The sequence below is a fragment of the Phodopus roborovskii genome, unplaced genomic scaffold (genome assembly GCF_943737965.1).
Source record: "Phodopus roborovskii unplaced genomic scaffold, PHOROB, whole genome shotgun sequence".
Lineage (NCBI taxonomy): Eukaryota > Metazoa > Chordata > Mammalia > Rodentia > Cricetidae > Phodopus > Phodopus roborovskii.
In genome coordinates, this window is record NW_026126459.1 from 7,148,709 (window position 1) to 7,165,046 (window position 16,338).

Genomic DNA, 16,338 nt, shown 5'->3' on the forward strand with positions numbered 1-16,338 from the left:
GAACAATGTAAAGCAGATGCTCACTCAAGCAAGACGCCCACAAGCCCATGTGTGCACATGCCTAACCCCACACCACCCTGCACTGACAATGGGATTCTGGCACCATCGGGCTAAGTGACCTCTCTCAAGTCATTTGTCCAAGGACCCTGGAAGGATCTGAGAGGCCATCTTACCTCTGATCAGAATGAAGGTACCACTGCCCTGCACCGAGATGGGCCCTTGGACTAAGCAATAGTAAGTGCCCGTGGCAGATGCATTTGGCAGGCTGAGATTAACCACACAATCCAGGGTGTGGTTCTCCATGCCAGGATGGTGTTGACAGTAAATTGGCTTCTCTAAGCTTCTCTTGCCGTGGAGATCTTCATGAAAGAAGCTAACAGTGAAGCCCTTGAATTCTGGAGTGTCCTGATGGTTGACTCTGCAGCTAAAGGAGACAGCTGTGTTGGCCAGAGAGACCATGATAGGGAGGCCGGTGTGGGTCACTGATATCCCTCCTGTGGGGGAACAACAGGGTAAAGTGATGGCTCACTGGAAGTTTCCTCATACCACATGTGCCTCCTGTGCGTTGTCTGCACAGGGTGATTCCCACAGAGACTCCATTTGTCCAAATATGGAGGCCAGGAAAGAGCTTTGACAGGAAGACTGAGAGTCAGGAAGGTCCACCACTAGCTCAGATTCTTCAACAGGTTGTGTGTAGGGGTGGGTAGAGACATACCCAGGGCTGAAGGGACCTCAGAGACTGCTTCTAACCCTTGTCGAACCCACAGTACAAAAAGCACCCATCTGTTACACATACAGACCTAAAGGGTCAAATGCTAGTGAAGAAATGAAGGGAGGGGGAATTCAGGAAACCAGAGCACTTCCTGGCAGGGAACAGAGGGAGCAGGTCTCCCTGCCAGCGGACAGAGATGGGGCCATTCCCTGAATCAGGGCTACAAGATGTCAAATTTCCATGCAGTAGAAGAAGCCTGGTTCCACAGGTGCCATCCTCCAAAGACACAGACCTCCTCACACATGGCCACTTGTGTTCAACGCCCATCACAAGGCCAGTCCGGATGGAGCCATCCTCCCTACCCCACACTCATCGGAAAATAGTCTAAACACTCTGAAAGCAGCAGCCCAACCCAGCCGGGCCTTCTACAAGCTTTGAGATGCTGTTCAGATTTGGAGCAGGGTCAGCAGCCACCACCCCCGACTTTGGCAACACAGGACTCTTAGCTTCAATATTCCATGCCTCCCGGGCCCTTCCTCTCCAGCAGCTGAGCCGCAGACAGTTTTTAAATTGAGGTCGGCAGCAAGCAGCCAAGAACATGCAGGCCGGCTTGTTAATCGGGAGAAGATCGTGGGTTTTTAGACGCTTAGAAACTCTCAGGATTTATTTTGCCAAGGAAAGTGAGCTGTGGGCCTCCTGCCTTGGATTGGCACAAAGCCAGGAGGGTCTCTTCTAGCCTCTTTAGCTTTCCCCTGGGGAAAGGGCCCTCAGGGAAGCCTGGGCCTTCTGGAAGATTCCAGGGAGGGAATGGAGATGACCCTCCAGTGAATCCTTACAGCTTTAAACAGGCTGGAATTTTTAATTTGATGTTGAGCCTCTAAGAGATACTCCACCCCCTAAAGAACAGGAACATTGATAGTGCTGTGTTTATAGAGTGGGACAACAGTTACTTTGGGAGTTTTGACTGAGCCGGTGCCCAGGCCCCTTCCCTGACAAGGAGTCCCTGTCCCAGGCTTCCCTCAGGCTGGCATTATCCTCTTATTCTCTGACCTCTGTTGCAGAGCAGCTATGGCTTGACTATACTATACACACAATATAATACCAGCAGAGCAATATTGTAGCTTTGTCATTAAAGAAGCCTTGATTCAGCCGGGTGGTGTCGGTGCAAGCCTTTAGTCCCAGCACTCAGGAGGCAGATGCAGGTGGAACTCTGTGAATTCAAGGCCAGCCTGGTCTACAAAGTGAGAGAAACCCTGTCTCAAAAAACCAAAGAAGAAGAAGCCTTGATTCAGGGTAGAGGTGGTCTGAGATACCATGTGGCTGAGGTGAGGAGGTAAAGGGCAGGTGTTATGACATGATCTCCAGGGATTCCAGACGGGCTGGGGAGTGCATGAAGCCAGAGCATGGAATGAACTACAAATGACTGAGCGCTCTGTTCACATTGCTAGCAGCCCACCTGTTGTCACACAGCCCCTTCTGCCACATGCCTCTTCCATCTGCAACTGCTCTGCCAGCAGCCCCCTGTACCTACAGATACCCTCTCTGTGGCCTGTGTCCCCGCCACCTGTACCACTTACCTGGAGAGGTCTCTGTCCAGAGCCCTTTGATCTGTGCTCCTTTCCTATGACCAACTCCTGAGGTCCTAGTCTCTGTTCCTCACAAGCTCCCAGTACCTGATCCTCCTGTTGGGCTCTCAGGATGCCCCTGTCAGGCCACTAGGCTAAGCAGAGCCTAGCTGGCTTCCCCAAGAGTTCCAAAGTAAAGGGTGAGTTTGGATTTCTGCCAAAGAGACCTAGAAAGGGGGTCACCCCGCCGTCCCTGGGACCTTTTGCTTCTCTGGTATTATAAGGTCACTCTCTGACTAGGGGAGTAGACATGCTGCCAGCATAATGAAGCCATTTTGCCATTTTTCCTGACAGGAAGATATCCATCCAATTGTCTTAACCTATCCCTCCCCCTTCAAAGCACCGTTCTAGAAAATGATGGAGTCTGCTAGAGCAATTAAGCTAATCTTCACAGTTCTGGAGATATCTATGAAAATAGATGTCTATTGTTCAACAGCCTATGGGATATGCTGTTTTAAGGTTAAAGGGTTAGGATCATGAAAATTCAGGGCCTGGATCAGGCCAGCCATAGTACACACATAGAGACTTTAGAATGAGAACCTGGGGCTTTAATGAAAATGCCGTGTCTAACTGGGTGTGTGTGGGGTGGGACACAACTCCTTCTATGTCATTTAAGCAATGACAACTAGTCTGGAGACAGCTAAGAGTCGGGGGGAATCTCAGTCTGTACACTGCAGCCAGGGTGTCTGTCCTGGGATAGAGTCTGTCACTGTCCCCCATTGTGTGGTATCAGCACCCCACAGCCTGGACCATGTAGCTACTTGTGGCTGTCTAGACCTTTGTCCCACTCCATTTGTCTGCCTGTGAGAAGCAGCCCACATTTAAGGTCCAGAGCTGCAGATGAGCTCACAGGAATTCTAAGTCCATGAAACCTTCTCCCCTGAACACAAGCGCACGCATGCACGCTAGGGGTACCAGGCAGCTTGCAGATCCTGCCTGGCCTGTCAGCAACTTCTGTGTGATGATAAAGGCTTACTAAGCAGAGATGGCTGGGGTGGGAGGAAGGGACTACTCAGTCTCTCTAGGTAAGTCAGGATGTACCTGGGAGTTGAAGACTTCTCTGACTTGGAATGGGTATCCAGAAATAGAAGGAAAAGAACATAAATAGAAAATCTACCTTAACCAGGTATGACATAGTCTAAATGTCAGTCTAATACCGTGAAGCAATTATAGTAACCCCACTCCACAGATGAAAACAAAAAAGCATAAGAGAGGCCACAAAGATGGCTCAGTATGGAGCTGGAAAGATGACTCAGAAGTTAAGAGTGCTGGCTGCTCTTCCAGAGGACCCAGGTTCAATTCCCAACCCCCACATGGCAGCTCACAACATGGTAGTTACAACAGTCTGTAACTGTAGTCATGGGGGAATCCAATGCCCCCTTCTGGTCTCTATATGCAAGAGGTACACAGACACATTCAGGCAAACACTCATAGACACACAATAAAAAATAAAATCTCTCTGGGGATGGTGGTGTACTTTTTTAATCCCAGCACTCAGGAAGCAAAGTCAGGTGGATCTCTGTGAGTTCAAGGCCAGCCTGGTCTATACAGAAAGTTCCAGGACAGACGGGGCTATACAGAGAAACCCTGTCTCAAAAAACCAAATAAATAAAATACCAAAAGAAAAAAGTGGTTCAGTGGGGAAAAAGGTTGTTACCAAGCCTGATGTCCTGAGTTTGATCCCTAGGACCCACATGGTAGGAGAAGAGAACAGATTCCTTCAGCTTATCCTCTGACAGCCACTCTCATGCCAAGGACACACTAAATAATTCCATGTTAAAAGAAAATACAGGGGGTCCTTAGAGGCTCAAAGCTCCAGGATCCATGAACAGCACAGTTGTGCCTGGAATGAGGCTCCACCTCACTCTGCTGAGGGTGGGGGAGAGGAAAGAGCCAAAGGCACAGGATGGAGAAGGGGTAGTGTTCATGGAGGAGCCAGACACGGTGGCCATCAGCTGCCAAAGCCAGTCTGCCAGATCCTGGCAGCCATTTGCACAGTCCAGTCATGGACAAGTGGTTACATGCCCTTTGGCTAGTGTCTCATGGATCTTTGAACTTTGGCAGTGTGTCACTCACAGGACAAGTAGCCAGGACTGGGAGCTCTCTGGGTATTCTCTGCAATTCTATGCATGCGGCTATCTTTGGAGATAAGTACCTCAGGAGTGGACCTGGGATTCCAGGGGGGCTGAGGAAAGAGAGGTCCATGGGGTGTGTTTTTGTTTGTTTGCTTGCTTGCTTTTGATTTGTTTTGTTTTTTGTTCTTTTGAGGCAGGGTTTCATCGGGTAGCCCTGGTTGTCCTGCTCCGTAGATGAGCCTGGCCTTGAACTCAGAGCTCTGCCTGCCTCTGCCTCCTGAGTGCTGGGATTAAAGGCATGTGCTATCCCACCCAGCTTGAGTGGAACCTCCTGTCATTGCAATTCCCAGAGCACAGTGCCCCTCACCCTCACATGGTTCCCCTCTCTCTAATTCCACCCAGGGTGAGCATGTGGAATGACAGGAGCGGGAGTGAGAGAGGAGGGGATGTGCCCCACCCTCCACAGGCTCCCAGCTGCAAGGGGGGCAGCCTTGTCGGTTACCACAGTCAGCATGGCTGGTACAGGGTTGGCGATGTGAAGGATTTTAAACGACCAAAGCCTGTGACTTCCTCAGGGTGACACAAGTCACTGTGGCTCTTCTGGTCATGCTAGAGACACTATAGGTCTTCAATGTGGGCTAAACTGAGACAAACCTGACACAGGGAATCAGTCCTAAGAACCTATGCATGTCTTCTGCAAGGGAAGGGACTAAATACCTCCAGTTTGGAGGGGTCAGGAAGGTTGTGGCAAGGTCCCATGACGGCAGAGCAGGGCAGTGTGTGAGAAGGCTGGAGAAGGTGTGAAGGTGCATGAGGTTCCTGTCCTGAAGCTGCTTGGAGACCCTTCTTTTGACCCAGGAGGAAAGGGAGAGGCAGGAAGAATGGAAGATCAGGTAGGGGTGTCTGGATGGGAACCTGAGTGCCTGTGTGATGGTGGCCAAGATAAGAGGAGGGAAGTGGGGAGAAATAAAGGTCAGATGTGTGTCTGCAAGTATGTGAGGGTGACATCTGACTCTGGATGAGAGAGCCCTGGAGCCTGTGTGATGGTAGAGGCAGGGGAAACTGAAAGTCAAGTTGGGTGGGATGGGATGTCCCTAGAGCAGAGGGACAGCTCTGGGTAGGAGCCTGTGAGCCTGTGACAAGGTTGATGGGATGATACAGGCTACAGAAAGGAGAGAGGCCTGAGTGGGAGACAGCAGGCCAGCGGGAGACAGCAGGCAGGACTTAGACTCTGTTCTGCTTGGCTTTGTCCCATTGGATCTCAACGTCCTCTAAGCCCCTCCTTGTCCTCACATACAGTCCCAACTAGGAAGCACAGGTCATGGCTAAGCCCACGGGCCCTACTTTCCAAAGTACTTCAGAGACGATGCACTGTAACAAAGCACCGAGCCTGGTCACAGATTGGGGTGGGATGAGAGGCACCCAGGAACTAGAGGTTGCAGACCCAGATGTGGATCCTAGCTCGACCACCCAAAAGCTGTATGACTTCAAGCAGGTAACTTTGCTTCTCTGGACTTCAGTGGCTCTTCTCCAGCAGGGGGAAAGGGACAGTACCACCTCACGGTGCTATGATGGGACCTCACACTTCTGGTTTAAGGGACACACCCACAGCGGGAGCTCCGGAGTCTGTCCAGATCCAATTTTTTTTTTCCTATTACCTCAGGTCCTTCCCTGACTGAACACTGGGGTAGATGTCACCTTGGATTTCAACTGGTGGCCCAGCTTGGAGGTGTCCAGCTAGGTGTCTAGTTTGTGTGAGGGACAGGCTGGAGGGGTATGCTCCCACAGCTGTCTTCTGCTCCTCTCTGCCTGTGTTCAGTCTCCTTAGGAGAGACTCAGCCTATCACCCCTGGTGCCTGAGTCCTTCCCTTTCAGGGTCTACTGGTGCTATGACCACTTCAACTGATGTCAGGGCTGGGTGGAGTCACCAGGGACCTCTGTGCTGAGTCCATAACGGGGAGCAATTTGCAATCAGAGTACTTGGTCCAAGAGTGTATATGGCCTGCTAACCCCTGCTCCCACCATCTTCCTATGGGATAGGGTTACCCTCCCTAGCTCTGTCCTTCCTGATCAAGCAGGGGCATCCCTCTGGAGGAGGTGCAGGAGGGAGTCTGAAATCAACCCACAGGTCAAGACAAGCAATTTATAGAGGATAGAACCAGAGGGCACAGCTGAACTGGGTTCAGACAAGATCACCCTAAAACATGCAGCTTTTGATTTGGGGTCCCCTCCAGCCCTCTTTGAGTCAGCCTCTTCGTATCCAGGTCCCCTTTCTGAGCTATGCTTTCTGGGTCTGGCTTCCCCATACAGCCTAGAACTGCAACTGCAGTTCCCTTTCATTGATGAAGAAACCAAGGCTCAGAGACAAGATGAGGTTTGCCAAGCAGCACAGATATTAAGCAGGGATGCGACTGTACTCGAGTATCTCTGTATGCCCCCACCATGCGCATGCGCATAACACACACACACACACACACACACACACACACACACACACTCACTATTCTGATAGTTTCTAAACTGTCTGAGCTCAAATGAAAGAAATACACTCTTTTACAGAGAGTTGGAAGATTAGAGGACATTTCCGTAAATACGGGTTAGCAAATAGGTAGAAAGGGCTAACAACATGGAACCGTTGAAGGGAAAGCAACACTCAGAACTGACCTGCACCTTATAAGCCTTTGGGGGAGATGCCACTGTCAGCCCAGCTCAAGGAGACCCTGTGTCTCTCAGAAGAGGAAGTGGCCCAATAAACCCAGTCTTGTAAACAAAGCTAATCAGCAGTCCCAGAGAACAGTCAGTGGCCCTTTAAGTAGCAGGAATACCTTGACAAATGCCTACTAAATGCAGAGGGATGGGCACTCAAAGTTTCACCTCACCATGGTACCCCAACTCTGCTCCAGCTGCTTGACCTAGCCAGTGAGCTCTCCAGAATCCACCAGCCCCTCCTGAGCCTTGGCTGGCTTGCCTGCTCTGCCTGCAACTCAATCCCTCCCAAGGCACTGAGAGTAGTAAGGGCCCAGGCGTGCTGATCAAAGGTATCCGCCCTGACTTAGGTCGATTTTAAAGGAAAACACTTTGATTCCAAGCTCCAAAAGAAAGCGGTTCCCACGGTCTTTATGTGAGACCCAGGGTTTGCCCTCCTATCCATTCTGGCAGCTCTGAGAGCTGCAACTCTATAAAGGTCTCTCTAAAGAGTCCTCAGGAAGACATAGACTGTGGCTGCTGGTTTGTCCCTGAGCCCCAGTCATGTGCCTGAGTGTGAATCTCAGGGCACTGCAGAGCAGCTGGCCAGTCACTTTTGACGTGGCAAGCAGGCACTGGAAGGCAACCTTTGAACAGTGGGTGTCTTATGGAGTTTTTAGTGCTAATGTTCTCCAAATGCCAGGCTCAGATTGCCTGTCATGTCGTTCAACACCTCTGAATCACAGTTGCATACAGATGTGGCTTGGCTACAGGCCCTTTCCACAGCTTGTCCCCATCCCATTCTCACATTTCTAGACCTCAGACCCAAGAGTGCAGGATAGCCACGTGGAGACACAAACAAAATGAATGTTTTGTCGAAGGTTTGGCCTGGATTAAGTTCACAAGTGTTGAGTGGAATTTCTGTAACAGTGGCCTCCCTTTGAGCCCCTTCATAGCCAAGCTGTATGGTGAGCAAGAACCTGGGTCAACTGGGGCCTGGATGTCTCCCTTTTTAGCCATCTGTACCTTCAAAAGGGTATTAGGATGGGTAGAGATGGTGGCAGAGCAAAGGGCTGGGAACTGTTTCTTGTGTTTGAATGGGACATGGATGAAATGGCTTGAGGATACTCCACCCTCCCACCCCTCCCACTCCTCCCACTCCTCCCACCCAGGGTCCTGGGAGGGAGTCTGAACGGCACAGCTGGAAAATGAAACAAAAGAAGTGAAATCTCTGGGGCTGTAGAAACGCAGAGGAAAGGACCTCACCCAGCCCGAGAGGGGACAGAGCTTCTTAGGAAAAGACCCTGAGACTGGTCATTATTTTCTGAATTATAATTCTTCAGGTTCCTGCCCCACCTCCTCCCTCCATAAAAGTGAGACCCTCTCAGTGTAGGAATGCTGGAAACCACAGGGAAGGATCACAGAGAAAGGCAGACTATCTGCAGTTCCACACCCTGACAGAGCAGCTGCGAGCATTTTCATGTCTTTCTTTCCCATCTCTTTATCAGGCTGAACTTTGAAGGAAGAAAGGAGTAGGAGGCAGCCGGGGGAGGAGGAGGGGTTGAGTGTGTCAGGCAGGAGAGTTTTAAGCACAAGAAAGCACCTAGGAAAGCTTCTAGAAGTTTCCCCACAGGGCACTGTGTCAAGGCACTAAAGAGAAGGTGTGTTTAGGGTGAGCAGGGCATCGGGGTATGGAAGAGGTTGGGGGAGGCTGGAGGAGGTGGGGGGTGGCTAAAAACGAGGCATAGCCTCTGGAAGCTTTTACATTAGAAGGCAAATGTCACTGCATTTTAGAAAGAGAATAAGAGAGTATCACACAGTTCCAACCAGCAGACCCAAGCTACCTAAACCCTCCCCAGCACTGGTGATTCATCTAGTTTCTCCTTTCTTCCCTTCAGTCTGCTTTTAAAACACAAGCTCAGGGGTGGAAAGAGCTTGCCTAGAATGCATGAGGCCCCTAGTTCAATCCTCAGCATGGCATAAACCAGGTGTGATTGAGCATACCTACAATCACAGAAGTTGGGTGGTAAAGACAGGAGGATCAGAAGTTCAAATACATCCTTGGCTGTACAACAGATTTGAGGCCAGCCTGAGCTCCTAGCGACCCTGTCCTTAAAAAAATAAGCCAGGCGGTGGTGACACATGCCTTTGATCCCAGAACTTGGGAGGCAGAGAATGGAGGATCTCTGTGACTTCAAGGCAAGGCTGGTCTACAGAGCGAGTTCAGGACAGACCCCAAAGCTACAGAGAAACTATCTTGAAAAACAACAACAAAAATCTATACAAGCTCCCATCCTGATTCCTCAATCTCAGTTTCCCCCAAACCCAGCACTCAGTAGCCTCCTTCCTCTCCCTCAATCTCCAACCTGGGGCCTCCTCTTTCCCTTCCCTCAACACAGCCTTGCAAGCTGCCTATGTGAGCACCAGGAGAGCTGCAACCACAATGGTGGCTGCTGTGTGACTCCCAGTTTCTGGTCTTGGCTCCTGACCTGCAGACCCTCCTCTGTCTGTGGCTTCCTTTCCTCCCGGACTTCCCACCTACCCTGCTATCTTTGATAACTGTAGCTTTTCTTAACCTTGTCCACCTCCTAGGATCCTAAGATCCTTGGCACAGCCTAACCTGACCCAGACGGCTCAGCTGTGTCCTGAAAAGTGAGGGTCAACTGTTAGAAGTAAGACTGTGTGAACAGCCCACTATCTCCTGCCCACCCCCACCCCCCCCCACCCCGGCTCCTTGGCTTGAGAAGGTCTAAGAAGGGCACTTGATTAATCAAAGACTACACACATTTTGAATGTATGCCCACCCTGACTTGGTGAGACTCAGCTTACATAATGGAGGCCACCCCTGCCTGGGCTCCATGACCCGCTTCTGCTGGCTCAGCAACAACAGATAGGCTGTGTTTTGCCCTCCCTTTCTCTATCAGAGTGCATATCATCCTCAGGCAGGATAGGAGCAGATGTCCAACCAGCCAACCACTTCCAAGCACCCCGCTAGACTACAACACCTAGATCAAAACTCCAAGTACAGCCAAGAGTCCCCACAGGATTCCAGGCCAGGGCCCTTCCATCTAGGACCTGCAGCCCCTTAGAGAAGACCAGGCCTGGCCCAGCCTTCCAGAGGCTCTGAGGGTGTGTAGGGAGACAGTAACTTACTGTCACCTACAGGGGACCTGGGAAGACTCTAGTGAGACCCCAGACTGTGAGATTCCCAGGCACAGAGGAGAAGGTGGTAGGGGGAAGTGCTGGAAGTCAAGTGGGCAGGTTATATACTGATTTCACCTGGAAAGTAAGTGACAAGCCATACCATTCACTGTGCCCATGTCTGGGGGTCTCACATACCCTCAGTGAGTGTGCCAGTGGCACCAAACATGATCTGTTATTGTTAGCAAGAGGTTTGCATAGGAAGCAGCCGAGTACCTTAGCAGGTCAGGAAACTTGGCCAAGGTCTCTTGAGAACTCAAATCCAGGCTGGCCAGGCCACCCTCACCAGGCTTCCATGAACTCCACCTGCCAACTTCAAGTTTTTGCTAACCTCCCCAGGCTCATCTGAAGTTTCTCCTCCCCTTCCTCTGGCCTCAGCTGCCACTCCAGCACCCCATGGCTAGAGCCACCAGGAGCGGGGGGAAGGGCAGATCCCATGCTCACCTGTCAGCTCCCACTCACAATGCCTGAGAGATTTTATATCACAGCAGCCACAGGTCAGAGAGAGAAGGAGCACACTCAGGCCTATGTCTGACCAGGATGAGCAGCACCCATCCTAACTCCTGGGGAAAACTGGGCTGTCTGGGGCTGATGAGCTTAATTTAGCTGCTGTTGCTACTGTTTTCTGAACATCCCCTGGATGCTTAGCACTATGCTGGGAGGCACAGATATAAAGCCGTGGGACTGCATGTGACCCCTGTTCTGTAGATTCTCAATATCCAGCCACACAGGATAACAGAAGTAGCTTCAGTGGGAACATATGCCCTAAAACCCAATACACAGGCATCCAGAGGCACACATACACACTGGGAGACCATGTACATAGTCACAGCCCTAAACAGGATACCCCTGAAATGCCTACCATGACTGCAGACACTTCAGTGTGCTCACTTAGCAGGATACTCTACAGCAGGTGTCCACACAACATGGCAGGCTTGGAGTCATATTGGTTACGTCCCAGCCATCACAGATGGTCTATGCATACAAGAAGCACTGCTGTGTCCCAGGAAAACTTAGCTATGGACATGTGAATTTGAACTTGGCATAATTTTCATGTCACAAAATATTTTTCTTCTGATTACCCCACTCAAAACTATTTTAAAAATATGAAAAACCACTCAGAACTCCCAGGCAATATCAAGGAGGTGTTGAACTGGATTTAGTTTAGGGGCCATAGCCTGCTACTCTTGCTCAGTAGCAAAAACAATGTCACCTACCTCTTATCAGCCAGATATACCTTAAAAGACATAATGTTGAATCAAAGAGACACCACAGAAGAATATACATGCTACAATTTCAATTACATCAAGTTCCAAAGCAGACAAACTAGGTCAGTGGTCCTGCACTTGTGTATGAGTTTTCACTCCCAGCGCTGAAACAAAACAGTCAAACTACTCTGCCATAAATGACTTTGTGCTAAATGATGAAAGTATAAAGAAACAAGTCCAGGGTTACCTAGCACCCCTACATCCACGATCATGCAGAAGAAAACAATAGCTCTAAGGGGAGAAACGATGTCTCTGGAAGAATGTTCTGGAATGTTTTCTTCCTTGCCCTGTGTCTTAGTCACACTGCATGTTTTTTTTTTGGGGGGGGCAGTATTTATTATTCATCACTGCGCTTTTCAGTATGTGTATTGCATTTCACAATCACAATGAAGAAGGCATTGAGGATAGGACCTATTGGGACAGTGTCTGAACCTCTGCCTGACAGGCATTGTAATCAATGGTCTTGCATCCCACTGCTCAGGAAGAGTCTCCTCGTCAGTTCTGGCCTTCCGGCCTTTACCCATGCTGTGCCTGTGTGCCTCCTCACCCGCTCTGTCCTCCTCTGGGTCCAGCCCCCGCCAATGCCCTCTCCAGCAGGCAGCCTTTTCTGCACTCCCTGAGCCCACCTCAGCGCTGCACTGCCTCTCTGCAGGCCTCTGTCTCCCAAGCTCTTTATTGGGATTAAACGAAGATGAAAGACAGAGGCCAGTGGTGACAGAGGCTGGAGGGGCAGGAAGGGAGGCAGGAAGCCTTAGCTTGCAGAAGCAGAACAACTATTCATGCTTGGGAACAAAGGGAGTGGTGACATCTGAGGCCAGAGAGCACAGTCAGATGCACACATGAACTCCATCTAGGTCCTGTTTCCTAGGACAACTCTCATAATCTCCACCAACGGAGAGGGTGGGCCTGGGCCTTGTTCACTTCTGTTCCCCACAGTGTCTAGAGACCTGTGGCCCCAGAGACTCTGTAAATCACTTCAATTCGCTTCCTCCTCCATGGGTATTTGAGAAAGAAATCAGTAAAGCTTGGAGCTTGAAAACAATCAAAAGAGAAAAGGGACTAGCATTTGTCAAAGACACGGAGGCCCAGAAACAAGCAGATCACCCGAGGTCACACAGCAGTCAAAAGAAACATTTGAATCCCAGCATTTGAAAAACTAAGGCAGGAGGATGGATGGAGAGTTTGAGGCCAGCCAGGGCTATACATTGGTTCCTGGCCAGCCTGGGCTATATAACAAGTCCAGGCTACACATTGAAATCATAGCTCAAAAAGGAAAGGAGGACTAGCAAGGTGGCTCAATGGGTAAAGGCACTTGCGGGGCAATCTTGGCGACCTGAGTTTGACTCCCAGAACCCATGTGAAAGTGGGAGGAGAGAACTGACTCCAGTGCTGCCCTTTCATCCACATATACACACCGTGAAACACTTGTACCCCACACCACACAATGATGATGATGATGACGACAAGAGGAAGGAAGGAAGGAGCAAAGAGGGAGGAGGTAGAGGAGGGCTCTTCAAGTGTCAGGTATGGTGATGCAAGCCTGTAATTCTAGCACTCCCAAGGACGCTGAGACAGGAGGATTGCTGTGAGTTAGAGACTGTTTAGGAAGCCCTGTTTCTTAAACCAGAGAGAGAGAGAGAGAGAGAGAGAGAGAGAGAGAGAGAGAGAGAGAGAGAGAGAGAAAGCTTGCATTCCAAGCATGTATGGGAGAGCTCTTAAAGCCTGGACAGGGGTATGGGGGAAGAACAGATGCTGTGGTAGACAGGGGGCAGGACTAAAAGAGGGGCTATGTGTCCCTTTAATCAGCTCCGGAAGCCAGGGAGCAGGCTTTCCCTTCTCCTGCAAGAGCAGAAAGAACTTCTCTGTGGCAGAGGGTTTGTTGCAATACAGGGAGGAAAATCTGTTTCTGTTTTTGTATGTAGCTCATCCTCTTTCAAAACAGCTTCCCCTAACTGTAGTAGCTTGGCCAGCAAAGCCTCCTCTAACTCAGTCCCTGGCCTATGAGGGGAGAGCCACACTGAGAAAAGATAGGAACTTGGGGGACGTAAGTTAAAATGACTAAGTGGGACTTTTTTTCTTTTTTTTAAGGTGGGGAATGAGGGTCTCACTCTGTGGCTCAAGCTAGTCTGAAACTAATAGCAATTCTCCTGCCTCAGACTGCCAAGTCCTGGGATTACAGGCAAGGGTCACAACATCCCGCTTAAGTGTAAGACAGGTACAGTCTGTCTTTTGGCTGTCTTCACACAGGTCTGGGAGAGCAGTGTGACACAACACTGAAGGAGACAGGCCACTGGTTTGCACCCCAGCCTGCTGCAGAGGCTCCTCCCCTTGTAAATTTTCCTCACAAGAATGTTCTTTTCAAAGAAAAGTGATGGGGTCAGCAGAGCCCACCAGGCTGGCAGGTTTCTGGCTGGGCTGAGGCTGAACCTAGCCTATAGCCTGACCTCTATTCTACTGCCTGACTTCAGACATGTTGACAGACCTCCATGGGTTAGTCTCCATGTCAGTGCAATGATGCTGAGGACATTCAGTTTTGGGTTCAATAAATGCTAATTCCTGGTTATCAGAATAATTGTTTGTGACATAAATAGAAAGGGGGATATGACATGATCAGGGCAGAAGAAACTCATAGTCACCTCCTCAAAGTCAAAGTGGCACTGGGGAGAGGCCTTAGTGGGAAATGCCTGCAGCACAAGTGTAAGGACCTGAGTTCGAATCCCATGAATTCACACAAAGCATAGTAGCATGTATGTATAATCAGTCCTATTGTTCCTGCAACAAGATGGGGGATCCAGACAGAATCCTTGGAAGCTTACAGGCTGGCCAGCCTTGCATATTCAGCAGTGACAAATAAACAAAAAGAAATTCTGTCTCATACAAGGTGGAAGGCAAGTATAGACACCTGAGGTTGTCCTCTGACCTCTGCACACACATACTCTTCCAAATGAATAAATAAATAGAAGTCAAACTGAGAAGGAAGAGTGCACAGCCTCCACAGGAGAGGCCTTGGGTCAGTCATGGGCCAGCTGCTAGCTAGGCTAAGGCAAGGACAGCTTCCAGAGCACTACCAGGGAGAGGTGCTAGCTATCCAGGGAAGGACACAGTCAGAGGTGCATTGGCCTGGACAAACTCTCCCCTACCCCACAGCCTGCTCTGGATCCAGAACCCCCAGATTCCAAAGGAGCCTGGAACCAGGAAAAGGCAGTAGTGTTGGCCGTGGGGAGACTCACACTGATCATAAAATCCTTGACCTCTGGCTGTGTTTCAGGAAGTGGAAAGTGTGGCCCTCTCCAGTGGCCTTAACAGCAACTGTGCCCCAGGGCACCATGCTCTGACTGGCTACTGTCCTACCTATGTCTTCTATGGTTAACCAACCACCGCCAATAGCACCCAGGGCAGCTTTGCAACCTGGCAGATTCAGCACGACGGGTCTACCACAACACCCATGTAAAAGCTGTTTCTTCTTCAGACCCCACACCTGACCTCAAAACCCAGCACCCATCCTCCTTGTTTAAGGACCCAAGCTATGCTGTCAGGGAAGCTGTTAACACTGCAGTGAAGGCACAGCACTGTCCCCCACCCCTTCAAACATCACCTTGGCAAGGCATTAGCTAAACATCTCCCGAGTCCCCAACGGCTTTCCCTGTGAAGTCTACGATGTTCAAACGCATCCAGCAAGTCCCCAGAGATAGGTCCCGAGAATTAGCTGCTGCCGCTGTGCTGGATGAAAGTCACTCTGATGTACACGACAAGAGGGCGTGGGGAGGAGACAGACTTGCCTGCTAGCTGCAGGGTCCAGGGTACCAGCAGCAAACGGAGGAACCACAGAGCTGGGAGCCAGAAGGGAGGGTTCAGGTATCCCACCCGGGCCCCACACCACAGACACCAGCTCTCCATCTGACAACGCCACCAGCCTGACTCTTGATCAAAGTCTTTCCTTCCTCTTTAGTTCACTGGAGGCTGTGGCCCCTGCCAACAGCCACAGTTCCCTTTTGTGTCCCTATAAGTTCCTCCTCTGGGTGACTTTCTGCTTTCTCAAGCTGTTCTTTTCCTTAACCCTGACTTCACTCAAGGAGCAGCTTTCGTGGGGTTTCCACAGATAAGCAGCCTTGGACTCCTACTTGTCCAAGCCACAGAGTAGAAGAAGAACTAGGGTTGGGAACCTAGGCCTTCCCTGGCCAACTCCTGTCAGCTTCTGTCCCCCTTGGCCCCCCTTGCAGTGGAGGACTCTGTCCAGGACACGGTGGTAAGCATGCTCCTTGGGTTAGTGCCTTACACTTCTAAAACCCTGAAACTGACCACAATCCCACCTGCTCAGATGTCTCCTCCGCAATGTTGTTGCAGCCCCTTGTTAGGGTGTCCCGAGGAGTGGGGTTTTTGGGGGCACGGGGGCAGGAGTGGCTGGAGTATAGGGGAGGAGAAGGGTGCGGTGAAGGAGTGGCAGACTGCAAGGCAGAAGGACCTGAGCCACTTGTCCCAGCCTCAGAGGGACCCTAACATCTCCAGGGGTGAGAACAAGCCCTGGCCAAACAAGGGCTGGTAAGGCCCTTTGGAGAAACTCCTCTTGATTTGCCTTAACTGTCCCCACTCCTCCTGGTGGCTCCTCTTGGGTTCACCCCATGCCCCCCAGTGAGACACAGGCACTGTTTTCCCATGGGCTCTGTCTCACTGTCCCACCTTACCAGAGGTGCCAGGACAGGGACAGGGCTGGCCTTCTGCCAGGCCCCAATCCTCAGCAGATTCTAACAAGAACTCTTGGTTTTTTGAGACAG

At 50.6% G+C, this 16,338-nt stretch overlaps 1 protein-coding gene across 1 annotated transcript in view; it reads right to left on the minus strand.

The window, feature by feature from the left end:
- Nfam1 (NFAT activating protein with ITAM motif 1) overlaps positions 1-15,526 on the minus strand; it is a 30,156-nt gene extending 14,630 nt beyond the window's left edge. Inside the window, exons 1-2 of the mRNA XM_051189492.1 lie at positions 15,346-15,526; positions 174-494 (exon numbers count right to left, since the gene is read on the minus strand). Coding sequence (XP_051045449.1) covers positions 174-494; positions 15,346-15,463 — 439 coding nt within the window. The 5' untranslated portion in view covers positions 15,464-15,526. The remainder of the gene's footprint in view (positions 1-173; positions 495-15,345) is intronic.
- Between the last annotated feature and the right edge of the window lie 812 nt (positions 15,527-16,338).